Source organism: Mya arenaria, chromosome 16 (assembly GCF_026914265.1).
Source record: "Mya arenaria isolate MELC-2E11 chromosome 16, ASM2691426v1".
NCBI lineage: Eukaryota > Metazoa > Mollusca > Bivalvia > Myida > Myidae > Mya > Mya arenaria.
The window spans coordinates 21,877,454-21,892,164 of NC_069137.1; the positions used below are offsets into that span (position 1 = coordinate 21,877,454).

The 14,711-nt window shown below is 37.1% G+C and overlaps 1 protein-coding gene across 1 annotated transcript in view; it reads right to left on the bottom strand.

The window, feature by feature from the left end:
- Positions 1–357: 357 nt before the first annotated feature.
- Positions 358–14,711, bottom strand: part of LOC128222261 (uncharacterized) — a 39,179-nt gene continuing 24,825 nt past the window's right edge. Inside the window, exons 2-3 of the mRNA XM_052931221.1 lie at positions 3,718–3,844; positions 358–2,583 (exon numbers count right to left, since the gene is read on the bottom strand). Of these exons, the coding sequence (XP_052787181.1) occupies positions 1,384–2,583; positions 3,718–3,834 (1,317 nt within the window). The 5' untranslated portion in view covers positions 3,835–3,844 and the 3' untranslated portion in view covers positions 358–1,383. The remainder of the gene's footprint in view (positions 2,584–3,717; positions 3,845–14,711) is intronic.

Consider the following 14,711-nt stretch of genomic DNA (forward strand, 5'->3'; position numbering starts at 1 on the left):
TAAACGTGTTAGACCGATGTTCAGTGTGTGTGCGTTTTTAAACGTGTTAGACCAATGTTCAGTGTGTGTGCGTTTTTAAACGTGTTAGACCGATGTTCAGGGTGTGTGCGTTTTTAAACGTGTTAGACCAATGTTCAGGGTGTGTGCCTTTTTAAACGTGTCAGACCAATGTTCAGGATGTGTGCCTTTTCAAACGTGCTAGACCAATGTTCAGTATGTGTGCCTTTAAAACGTGCTATACCAATGTTTTTTTTTGTGTTGGACCATGTTCAGATTATGTGCCTTTAAAATGTGTTCGAAAAAAGGTTCAGAGATTTACATTTAAAATTTGTAGAACAGGAAATACATTTTACTTTTTTTTTCGTACGATTAACATATCAAGATATCAAGTGTATTATCTCAAGTTACAACTTATTAAAATAATTAACTTAGCATAGCATGACAGCATTAGAAAATAAGAAACGCATACTAGTAACGAAGCTTTTTTAGAGAACAGAACAAGCAATATGGAAATACAAAAAGCAAAACATAACGGGAAAGACATATGTGTAACAATACTTTATACAAACATGAGAGCTATTTATAAGATGCAAAGTACACTTTATTGCTAATTACAAATAAATATACACTTATTGACAGCCAAATTAGACCACGGTTGTTCAAGTTTTTCAATCGCGTTCCGTCATCAAATAAAGTAATGCCCCTTGACTTTTGTATCTGTTCTGTCTTTCGCTGCAAAAATACACATGGTTTTCTCTGATGATGTACGAGCGTTTGGACATTCACTAAAAGGCCTAGTTTAAGGAATGTTTGGCATGATAATACCCTGTTGTGCATCTGCTAATTGCACTGGTGTCACAGTAGGGGCCAATTTTCTGTGTATTCGTTTATTGGCTCAGGGCCATTTAGGGTCCATTTCTATAATAAAACTTCCAAAACTGCACAGCAGGATTGGAGATCTGATAAGATGGATCAACGCAAGTAGATTAAGATCAATAAACAGAGGTTGTGTACTGTACACAGTTGTTGTTTGTTGTTGTTGTTGTTTTGTTGTTGTTTTTTTGTTGTTTTTTGGTACTTAATTTTCAGTTTAAATATAAACATCCGAAATTTACAACTAGCGTAACATGGCGGTGCATACCAAGACGTTTTCTGGCATGCTCCGCAGAAGTTCTTTTATGACCTTTCAATTCACCATTACTACTCCATGTTCTGTTTCTTATTTACTCACTAATCAAAATGCACTCGTAACCAATCAACTGATATTATGAACAAAACAAACATTAAACAGCATTACAATTGAAAAGTCATAATATATTCCAAGAAAAACATACACAACATATTCATCCTACCACTTTGATCGTAATATTTGTAAACACTATATCAGTTCCACATACGAAACCCTACGTCTTCACCATGCTTACAGGAAGTATTTATCCACCTTTGGTAAGGGCAATGTAAGAAACTACTTTCTGCTCCTCCACATTTCACTATACCGTCCATCAAGATGTCCCCACTGCCCTGACCCAAATCCGCCTCTACCACATACTCACATTTTCGGAACCCGAACATCCTACACACTACGTTAACGTTGTTTGTTATGTAAGACTCATCTACAAAAAACTCCTGAAAGCTGTCATCGCAAACCGTGCCCCAGGCATTATCGTGACGTACCTCTAGCCGCCCCTGGACACCGGTGGAGCCATATGAAGACGCATTAGCCAGACGAATATCTTTTGCGCATGGGTAATAATAACCTTGCTGTGTAATTTCCTTGTGTATACATGGTAATAATAAATCAATATCTTTCTGCAATTTGCTTGAAGTGGACTTTAATTTATCCCCAAACCTTTCCTCTACACCTTTTATTTCATTTTTAGTTGTTTGTAGTTCTAAAGATAAATTAGTGATTTGAATTGGCATTTCCGAAAAGTTAAAACGTATTAAATTAAAAATGTTATCTACTTTAAGCCTCATTTGACTAACATTACGATCAGCAAGAGTCCAAAAACGTTTAAGGTTGTCTTCATTCTGGCGGTATGCGGAAGAAATATTTTGTTTTATTTTTGATTCCGTTTCATTAAATTGTAAAATAAGCTGTTGACTGGTGTTTTCAATTAACTGTTTTATTTCTTTTTCAATAGTGTCCGAAAACATGCTAAAGTTTGAAATAGACTCATTGATGAACTCTGACAAAGTAACATTTGCCAGCGATATATTTTCATGAATGTATTCGATATTATGTTTCACGTCTGCAGTCAGGTTATGCATATGGCTAGTTATCTTTTGTTCAAGCTCTCTCAAGTGGCCTTTTACATCTTGCTTCAGTTGGTGTAGGTCCTTTTTGTCGTTTGCGTAAGCCTTGCGCATATTTTGAACATCAGCTATTACAACATGACTTCCTTCTTTGTTCCCAGCACGTTCGAGTATCTTGCCACTTTCCCCAGTTTTATCAACAAGGTTGTTAGAAGTAATGTCCATGTCTTGGTTTTGACTGCTCTGGTCGTGCGTAACCGTGGTGTTTTCTAAAATGTCGACTCTGTTGGAGATTTCTTTGACCTCATCTCGAATAGATGATAACTCCTGAAAAATCATGTAACACGTACTAAATTGCATTTGTTTATTACAATGAAGGAAGTTTGTTAAACTTTTACCAAATTTCCTCGTTTCGTTATTTTTGTTGGTTTTTTAAAAATACGGACAATCAATCACTTTTGTTACCTATAATTCAATATATTTCATTGACAGAGCTGCAAAAGTTAGTCATTTCTTATTTTGGGGGGGAGTTATAGATGTAAAAATATGTTTACATATTGATATATAGATATTTATTGTTTCCGATTATGCTTTTTTGTGGTTATAATAGCAAGATAAACACACTTTATAAACACAGATCAATTTCATAAAACAGCGTAATATTCGCGATTTTTTCTGAATCAGGATGCAGATCTTTTTTACCGATGTTTTCCTATTACTAGATAATGATGTCACATAATTACATAACATGCAATTACCTTAATTAAATATAAAACTCAATGCAACACATTAAACAGATGTAAAATTATATTAATAATAAGTACAATATTGATGATTTAGATCGGGCGGAGTGAACGTAGCGAACGAACCGTTCTTAATCATTCATATTTTACTTCATGTCATCGAACTGACTAAGAATACAATCTCATTGACTGACCCATTGTCAACGCAAATCTGACACTGGGAGTGTGAATCGGATGATTGACAGTGGACTGATCTTTAAACACCCGCGAACAATGCAATTGTCAATCAAGCCTAGTACTAAGTGATTTCATATAGGCAATTGCATTGGCTGGACATGAAGGTTGTATTCTTAGTATGTTTTCTGTATCTCGTATTTTGGCCAGTGTGAAATCGAATGCAATCGCAGTATTGGAATGACAAACGAATTACTTCATTTTCAGCATGTGGCATATTTTTACAATTCATGTCATTAAAATTGATTAAGGAAGTATACGAGGTTATAATACAGTTACATAGCAATACATTTCATTCAGTTGGCACAATAATTTATATTTGAATCTATAATATAATGACTCAAACAGTCATCCTATTTCTAACTTTATGAGTCCTTATTTAAACGTAAAGCGTCAGAAACAGTACTTGCGTAAATTGTCTTGAGTTTTAGATAAAAAATAATATGTTCATGGAGACCAAATATTGAAATGTCATTAAGATTACCCTGAAAATAAAGCTTTTAAGACTTTTGACATCATCCTCAAGTCTGTCCAGCCGTGATCCATGGATGGGCCTTATGACAGTCAAATACACTATCAGGTAAAGCAGGGTTGGCCTCATGACGATTTTCCTGAAATAGATAAATAAAGGAATAAATAAATAATTATAAAAAAGGAAAACAAATAATATAAAATGTTGGTCGGATACATCAATGTAGCGTTCAGGGAGCTAGCTTACTTCTGGGTCGGATACCTCAATGGAGCTTTTAAGGAACAAGCTTATATTAGTGACGAATGCCTACATTGAGCCTTCAGGGGATTAGCTTACTTGTGGTTCGTATTATCAATGTAGCGATCAAGGAACTAGCTTACTTGTGGGTAGGATATCTCAATGTAGCGCTCAAGGAGCTAGCTAACTTGTGGGTCGTATATCTCAATGTAGCGTTCAATGAGCTAGCTAACTTGTGGGTCGGATACCTCAATGTAGCTTTAAAGGAAGAAACTTATTTAAGTGATAAATATCTCAATGTAGCGTTCAGGTAGTTTGCTTACATGCGGGTCGGATATCTCAATGTAGCGTTCATGGAGCTAGCTTACATGCGGGTCGGATATCTCAATGAAGCGTTCAGGGAGCTGGCTTACATGCAGGTCGGATATCTCAATGTAGCGTTCAGGGAGCTAGCTTACATGCGGGTCGGATATCTTAATGAAACGTTCAGGGAGCTAGCTTACATGCGGGTCGGATATCTCAATGAAACGTTCAGGGAGCTAGCTTACATGCGGGTCGGATATCTCAATGAAACGTTTAGGGATCTAGCTTACATGCGGATCGGATATCTCAATGAAACGTTTAGGGATCTAGCTTACATGCGGGTCGGATATCTCAATGAAACGTTTAGGGAGCTAGCTTACATGCGGGTCGGATATCTCAATGTAGCGTTCAGGGAGCTAGCTTACATGCGGGTCGGATATCTCAATGAAACGTTTAGGGATCTAGCTTACATGCGGGTCGGATATCTCAATGAAACGTTTAGGGATCTAGCTTACATGCGGGTCGGATATCTCAATGAAACGTTTAGGGATCTAGCTTACATGCGGGTCGGATATCTCAATGAAACGTTTAGGGATCTAGCTTACATGCGGGTCGGATATCTCAATGAAACGTTTAGGGATCTAGCTTACCTGTGGGTCGGATACCTCAACGGAGCGTTCAGGGAGCTAGCTTAATTGTGGGTCGGATATCTTCATGTAGCGTTCAGGGAGCTAGCTACCTGTGGGTCGGATATCTTAATGTAGAGTTCAGGAAGCTAGCTTACTTGCGGGTCGGATATCTTAATGTAGCGTTCAGGGAGCTAGCTTACTTGCGGGTCGGATACCTCAATGTAGTTTTAAAGGAAGAAGCTTATTTTTGTGATAAATGTCTCAATGGAGCTTTCAGGGGACTAGCTTACTTGTGGTTCGTAATATCGTAAGTAGCGTTCTCATGGAACTAGCTTAATTATGAGTCGGATGCCTCAATTTAACGTTCAGGGAGCTAGCTTACATGCGGTTGAGATGCCTATATGGAATTTTCAAGGAACTAGTTTACTGGTGGGTAATATGTCTTAACGCGATTTTCGGGAAGTAGGTTATTGTGGGTCGTATACCTCAATGGATTTCAAGGAACTAACTTAATTATGGATCGGATACCTCAATGGAGCTTTCAAGAATCTAGCTTTCTTTTGAGTTGGATGCCTTTATGAACTTTTAAGGGAACAAGCTTTCTTGTGGGTTAGACATCTCAGTTCAGCTTTCAGGGAACTAGCGTACTTCTAGGTCTGATACCTAAATGAAGCTTTCAAAAACCTTCCATACGTGTTGGTTCGATACCTCGATGGAACTTTCAGAGAGCTAGCGAACTTGTTGGTCTTATACCTCAATGGAGCTTTAAGAGAACTAAAACAATTCTTGTCGGTATGATACCTCAATGGAGCTTACAGAGAACAAATACACTTGTGGATCTGATACCTCAATGGAACTTTCAGAGCACAAACATACTAGTCTGACATCTGAATGGAACTAACAGAAATCAAACATACTTGTTGGTTTGTAAACTCAATGGCACTTTCAGAGAACATACATACATGTTGGTCTAATACCTCAATGGACCTTTCAGAGAACTAACATACTTCTTGTCGGTCTGATACTTCAATGGAGTTTTTAAAGAACTAACACTCTTGTTGGTCGTCTGATACCCCAATGAAGCTTTCAGAGAACAAACACATTTGTGGGTCTGATACCTCGATGGAGCTTTCAAGAAACTAACATACTTGTTGGTCTGATACCTCAATTGAGCTTCCAGGGAACTAACATACTTGTTGGTCTGATACTTCAATGGAGCTTTCATAGAACTAACACACTTGTTGGCCTGATACCTCAATGGAGCTTTCAGAGAACTAACATACTTGTGGGTCTGATACCTCAATGGAACTTTTAGAGAACTGACATATTTGTTGGCCTGATACCTGAATTGAGCTTCCAGAGAACTAATATTTTGTGGGTCTGATACCTCAATAAGAATTTCAGAGAACTATCACACCTGTTGGCCTGATACTCAATGGAGCTTTCAGAGAACTAACGTATTTGTGGGTCTGCTACCTCAATTGAGCTTTCAGAGAACAAACGTACTTGTGGGTCTGATACCACACTGAAGCTTCCAGAGAACAATTCATACTTTTGGGTCTGATACCGCAATGGAGCTTCCAGAGAACAAACATACTTGTGGGTCTGATACCTCAATGGAGCTTTCAGAGAACTAACATACTTGTTGGTCTGATACCTCAATGGAGCTTTCCGGGTACAAACATACTTGTGGGTCTGATACCTCAATGGAGCTTTCAGAGAACTAACATACTTGTGTGCCTGATACCTCAATGGAGCTTTCAGAGAACTAACGTATTTGTGGGTCTGATACCTCAATTGAGCTTTCAGGGAACAAACGTACTTGTGAGTCTGATACCGCAATGGAGCTTCCAGAGAACAAACATACTTGTGGGTCTGATACCTGAATGGAGCTTTCAGAGAACAAACATACTTGTGGGTCTGATACCTGAATGGAGCTTTTCGAGTACAAACATACTTGTGGGTCTGATACCTCAATGGAGCTTTCAGAGAACTAACATACTTGTGTGCCTGGTACCTCAATAAAGCTTCCAGAGAACAAACGTACTTGTGGGTCTGATACCTCAATGGAGCTTCCAGAGAACAAACATACTTGTGGGTCTGTTACCTGAATGGAGCTTTCAGAGAACTAACATACTTGTTGGTCTGATACCCCAATGGAGCTTTCCGAGTACAAACATACTTGTGGGTCTGATACCTCAATGGAGCTTCCAGAGAACTAACATACTTGTGTGCCTGATACCTCAATTGAGCTTTCAGAGAAATGACATACTTGTGGGTCTGATACCTCCATGGATCTTTAAGAGAACTAACATACTTGTGGGTCTTATACCTCAATGGAGCTTTTAGAGAACTAACATATTTGTTTGCCTGATACCTCAATTGAGCTTCCAGAGAACTAACACACTTGTTGGCCTGATACCTCAATGGAACTTTCAGAGAACTAACGTATTTGTTGGTCTGATACCTCAATTGAGCTTCCTGAGAACTAACGTATTTGTGGGTCTGATACCTAAATAAGAATTTCAGAGAACTAACATACTTTTGGGTCTGATGCCTCAATGGAACTTTCAGAGAACTACAATACTTGTGGATACGATACCTCAATATAGATTTCAGAGAATGCCCCAATGAGCTAACAGAGTTCAATATTTGTGTCGACTTTACCGGCGTTGGTTCAAAGCCGACTTAACTTAAACTATTTTTTTATACTTTAAGTGTATCGTAACTCATAGAGTAAAATAATGATAAAATAAGTGTTTATAGAGATGCAATATCGGGAACAATTTTTGGTCGAAAATTTGAGCGGGTCCCTTTTTATGAAAAAAGGAAAACAGTGTCAAAGACAAACTGTGGTCTATCCTTTGTGCATTGGGAACATAAAACAATCCATGTATGTGGCTACTGTGACCATGGATACTATGAAAATACTAGATTCCCTCCCAAAATACTGACATGAGACAAAAAGCAGAAACGCTCTACGGCGATAGTTTTAGAGTAATTAAAGACTCTGTAGCATCTGTGCCTGTAGTTGTCGTTGTATTATTGACCATAAATGGTGATTCACTCCAATCAGCGGAACAGGTGTTAATCCAATGATTATAATTAAATAAGGGAAATTGTAAAAACTATGCATATCATCTCTTCCTGCCGAGAAGAAAAGATGGCAGGCCCGTATAAATGGAGGCCGGTATGGCTATATGCACGTTACCTTGATTATGATAGCACTTAACGCTATGACAGTTCACCAACGGATACCAAGAGAGTCCTCAGTTACGTAGCAGTTTACAGCTTTATAATACATATCATAAGTATGACTTATTGTAAATTGTTTTTTCGAGCCTTGCTAAAATCAATAAATAAATAGAAATCATAATTGCGCAGCCCACAAGCCTATCATGTGTTTTTACCCTTTGAACATATAGCTAAATGAATTTAAATGATTGTATTAGTCTGATTGCAGCTATTCTATAAATTGCCTTTTTGAAACATATGTTATTTCAGAAAAAAAGAGTAAATGAAAACTAATACTTATCATCATTGATGCTTTTACCTTGATGCCGGTTGCACAGTTAAATTCCTTATTTCTAGTACAAAATGAAACAATTTGTTTATCTAAGAAAGTGAGATTCCTCTGCAATAAAGCGGCTGCAACAAATCCTTCGTTATATATATGCAGCCTTGGGACTAGCAGACATCAGTTTGAATAGAAAGGATTTGAGCTGCAATGAACGAAATGCGGGAAAAAAGTAAAATTGTTAGACGGTGTTGTTGTGGATAAATAATATATATCATCTGGCTGCACAAGATATTTTTTTTATCTTGCAAACCTGAAATTATCCATTGATGTAAAAGTTAAAGTAGAAACACTCTTTGTTTGTACATTTAGCAAAATGCGTGTGTGACGCTGTTTATTGACGCGAAATAAAATTTCCATGTTGACGTAAGAAAGATCAAATTATATTTGATTTTTAAAGGTTAATTCAAGGGAGGCTTTCCTTCGGAATGTTGGATTCCTATTTCAACTTTATCAGCATGTTTTTTTCATGAGAGCTGGTTTCGGGGATGCATGATAAACGCGTGCTTGTTCGCGGTCGATATTGAATACATTACCCAAAAATACCTGTTTTGGGGAATATAATCTTTGTGTGGTTTGTCTTGGTAATTTGTGTTGATATCAATGTTTCAAAATAATATTCACATGACATCTCTAAGGTAGAGGATTAGTCTTAACATGTTTTTTTTTTCTATGTTGTTCTGTTGTGAGATACGGATAAAGTATATATATGTTGGGTAATTTATGTTTTGTTTGTTTTGGTTATTTGTATAACTTGGCAACAATGTTTTAAGGTAGCACACATATTTTTCTCTGACTTACGTGATGGGTTTTAAATAGAAAAAAGTCTAAAGCTACTTTGTTTTTTTTACGTACAAGCTGAATAATGTCAAGTTAAGTTTTCTTATGGCATACGAACTCTGACCTTTCCAATGAATGACCTAAAATAAAGTGCTCTGGTGGTTTTTGTGCCCGACTATCCCCATGTATGATCTTAGGTGAAGTGTTATAATGGCTTACAAACCCGACCTGCACCATAAATGGTCTAAAGTCAATTTCTTTAATATCTAACTTGAAGTTCCCCGATTCACCCTGTGAATGAGTTAAAGCGATGTGCTCTTATGGTTTACGTGCCCGAATTTCTCCATGAATATGATCTAAATTGATGAACAGTAAATGCCCAAATCTCAACATGAATGATCTTAAGTGAAGAGCTTTAATGGTTTACGTCCCCGAAACTTCCAAATAAATTAAGTGGTTAACGTGTCAGTTTCTCCCTTGAGGTATTCAGTTTGTACATGTAAAGTTGAGACGCTGAAAGTCACCAGTACTGATTTGTATCCATAACCATCCAATATTCATTTAGCTGCCTTTACAGAATAGCAAACAAATGCTGATTTCATCCATAAACAACCTTTACTTATTTCGCCACCATTTCAAATTAGCTTCAATTATATAAAAAGAAACACTGCTGAGTATCACCAAAATACAGCAATTTCCCATTTTCTGCTTTTATTGACGAGATAGAATTGGATATTAGCACTTCGACTTTTTTATACCTCAAGACAGGCCAAAGTCATTGCAATGCCTTTACAGACAAGCTAAAACTGAAATAAAGAACCAATAAAGCGATATACACCAAACAGCATTTACTCATTTTCGCTGCCTTAACAGTCGAGCTAAATTACATGTAAGCTCAATTGATGAGATAAACTACAATATAGCCTTTACTTATTTCGCTGCCTTTACAAACGAGTTAAAATTGATATAAGCAGCGATGCTGATTGATACCCATACATTGCACAGCCTTTACAGACAAGTTAAGATTTGGAATAAATAAATCGAAATACCACAATACAACCTATACTAAATTAGCCTTTACAGACGAGTTTAAATTGGATACAATCACAAGTGCTTAATTATACACCAAAACAACCTTAAACCATACCGCTGCCTTAACAGACGAGTTTAAGTTTGATACAATCACAAGTGCTTAATTATACACCAAAACGACCTTAAATCCTTCTCCTGCCTTTATAGGCGAGCTAAATTAGGTATATAATCCAGAACTGAGATAAATCCGAATACGCCAATATTTTATTCGTTGCCTTTACAAACGAGCTAAAAAATGATATAAGCATCATTGCTGATTCAAACCCCTAATAATTATACAACTAATGAGCTTTAACTCATTTCGCATAAACCAAAATACGCCTTTCCTAATTGCACTGCCTTTATAGACAAACTAAAACTGGATAAAAGTTAAGCCTAAGATATATCGAAACAAGCGAGAAACTTCTATCAAATATATATATATATTTGCATTGCTATGCATTGTAATTTTTTCCGATATAAAGAAAAAAACACATAACAAGGATTAACTGTGACTCGTTATATATTTATGGTAAACACCGCAGCGCACTCCTACGCACAGGGTACAGAAGGTAGAAAATTCAGCTCTCAACTAATGCTCACACTGCGCATATTTCTGACCACTGTTTGCAAGGGTGAGCGATGCATACTCTACATAATATATGCACTTTTCTATGCTCAGCACAAGACGGACATAGCCGCATCTATGTTTGTAAGTATGTGAGAGTGGAAATTACTACCAGCAAACATTTAGATTAAATTTCCCAAGTAATTTCATAGTACGGGTTTTCTGAACATACTTAATTTAAGCATTGACATATATCATTGGTTTATTTCTATTGCTAATATACGAATTGAATAAGCAAGTATTCCGGATAAAATGCAGCGGTAATATTATTTTCGCGGGTGTTTCCACAGGGTTTGTATTTAACCAAAATTTCTCAAGCTAACATAGTGGTGATCTCATTGCAATGCCGCCGAAAAACACAGCCCTTATCGCAAAGCCTACCCTAACAATATATTAAATATGTTTGATTATCAGGATGCAAGGTAGATTTGTTAAACAAAGCTTTCGTCTGCTCAGTGCACATTGTTTATGTTACAGCCTTGAATGATTTAACTGACTATCAATATGCTATTTATCTACTCTGAATTAGTGTGTAACTCTTGCGCGCTTGTCTAGTTCGTGATAGACCCGATCTTAAAGTTGCTCTTTTCAGTCTGTTGTTTTATTTCATTTTAAAAGCAACACTATTTATTAGCAAAACAATGGGAGCTATAATGCACTTCCTTTGGACATACGACCATAGGTAGCACTATCAGTGAACGATGGTGAGCAAGTTTTGATGCTCATGATCTTCATATTTGTATTATGTAAGGGGTTTTCAGAAATGTTCGTGGACACACTTGGGATACCTCATGTTGGGACACATGATAAGTGATTAATAATTGGTGAAACATATCCTAAATACCGATACATCTGCAAAGTATTTCTCTACACGAACTTCTTTATTAAACCTAGTAGCGTTACCGGGGATAAATTACCTCCTTCCCCCTGCAGGAGTATCTGTGATTACATGATCATATTTGTCCCCGTGGGTAGTGCTGGTACGTACGATGGACGTAGAACGTAAGGGGATGTGGGAACGCAAGATGGAGGTGGTACACACGGGGGAGTTTGTACGCAAGGTGGAGTTGGTACGCACGATGGATGTGGTACATACGTGGGAGTTGGAACGCAATAGGGAGCTTGAACGCAAGATGGAGGTGGTACACACGAGGGAGTTGGTAAGCAAGGGGGAGTTGGTACGCAAGTTGGAGGTGAGATGCACGGGGGAGATGGTACGCAAGATGGAGGTGGTACACACGGGGGAGGTGGTACACACGGGGGAGTTGGTACGCAAGATGGAGGTGGTACACACGGGGGAGTTGGTACGCAAGATGGAGGTGGTACACACGGGGGAGGTGGTACACACGGGGGAGTTGGTACGCAAGATGGAGGTGGTACACACGGGGGGAGATGATACGCAAGGGGAGTTGGTACACACTGGAGAGTTGGTACGCAAGTGGGATTTGGTACACAAGAGCGAGTTGTTACGCAAGGGGCAGATTGTACGCAAGTGGGAGTTGGTACGCAAGGGGGAGTTGGTACGCAAGGGGGAGTTGGAACGCCCGGTGGAAATATTACGGTGGTACATCCATGGTTATAGAAGGCACGGGGTAGTGCAATCCGATTGCAAAAGTATTGATGATTTATTAGTGTTAGGTACATATTTGTTTGTCAGATAGCATCTCTTTATTCTGGTTTGCGAATGTAATTTCATAAACACTCCAATGAAACTTGACTCATTTCGATAAACAGTGTACAAGACAGACCATTGTATTACATAGAAAACATACAGTTTGTTATACATGCGTCTTGAACTAAGATAGTTTCTGTTTAAGCATTGAATGAATTTTACCCGGTATCGGATAAAGAGGGCACACATAGAAGTGTACCCAAAAGTAACGCCCTTCTCGCGTCAAATCCTGGAACCGTCTCTAACGATGCAGCGTGTAGTATTCTTAGACCTTTCGTCACAACTATTGCAAACAGATGAACACTGGGAAAAATACAAATCCTAGATGGAAGCGAGCTATATTTGCATGTAGTATAATGTCCACTATTGTTCTTGGATCTGATAATTTATCACAGAGCTGTTTATGTTCGTGTGTTCATTGATCGTTTCTTTGACTATTATGGTGTTGGCCAAAAGTCAAGTCGTGTCAGCAGTTAGACATAAATATGTCTATATGCTATACGGTAGTCATCAGATAAGTCATAGTATTGTCCTGCACTGAACATTTCACTAGCAATAAACAAATAATCAAAACACTTCACACATCATATACAAACACTTGGTTATATCAAATATAAACAAAGAACAATAGGTTAGTGTTTCATATAGATAACGTTTATCATGCGAGATAAAGTACGAGCGTTGGTGAATTCATTTTATTTTTCGAGCCAAGCATGATAAATTTTTCTCTCCAGTTGTGCAGGCCACTTGACGGTAAAGGTGTAACTCGCGGTTGGTTAAGAGAAGGCGAGAGGCCTTATCGCTAAATGAGGCATTGGAAACAATACAAAAAATGCTTGAAGACGATGTGAGTTTGGTCTGTGGTCTCCAAGCCAGACAAGTGGGTTTTCTTGAGCTACCCTCACAACACAAGACCACACTCCAGCGTAAAATCAAGCGTGATTAATATAATGTTGTAAGAACTTGTTTCACAATCTTTGAAAATATGACAAAGTAAATTAGATAATTAGAACAGCAAATATATGATAATAAGGATTATATATATATAAACAAAAGCCTACCTACTTGACCTGTTTTTGAAAATAATTTAACCCTTACCAAACCATTTTTGGCCCTACCATTAACGCAATCTTTTTTAATGTTTGACATTGCTAAAACAATTAACTTAATTGCGTTATTCTGTTTACGAAATCTTATTTAATGGCTGATATAGCAATCGCCATGTATTAAATTGATTTCTACTAATATCGCAATGTCTTTGTATTTTATGGCTAACATCGCCACTTACTAAAATGACTACTACTGCTTACGCGATCTATGTTTAATGGCTGACATTGTTATAATCATGTACTAAAACAAGAACTACCGTTTACACAATCTGTATTTATTAGCTGAAAGCACTGTTATTATATATATGTATGTATTATTTTAGCAACATATAAAGTTGTAATATGTTGATTTGTGCAAATATTGACCACAAAATGATCAAACTAATAATTGAATTTGATGAAGGGTTACATTTATGCTAGATGAAGCTTAAACTGGTAAAGTAGCAATTATGTTAGCACAATGTGTATTTGATGGTTGAACTTATCTATGGTTTACAATTATGCTAGATGCAATATAAAAAACAGAAACTAGTAATATCATCAACACAATGTCTATTTGTTGATTGAAATTAATCAACGGTAAACATTTATGCTAGAGGCAGTTAATAAAATAAACTAGTTTCAATATCAACACAATGTTTATTTGTTGATTGAAATTAATAAACGGTCAATATTTATGCTAGATGCAGTTAAAAACAGAAACTAGTATTTATATCAACACAATGTTTATTTGTTGATTGAAATTAATAAACGGTCAATATTTATGCTAGATGCAGTTAAAAACAGAAACTAGTATTTATATCAACACAATGTTTATTTGATGATTGCAATTAATCAATTGTCAACATTTATGCTAAATATAGTATAAACACTGAAGCAGGTAATAATAACAACACAAGGTGTATTTGTTGATTGAAATAAATCAACGCCAAACATTTATGCTAGATACAAGTGACCAACAGAAACCAGGAATAATACCAACGATCGAATTTGATCAACG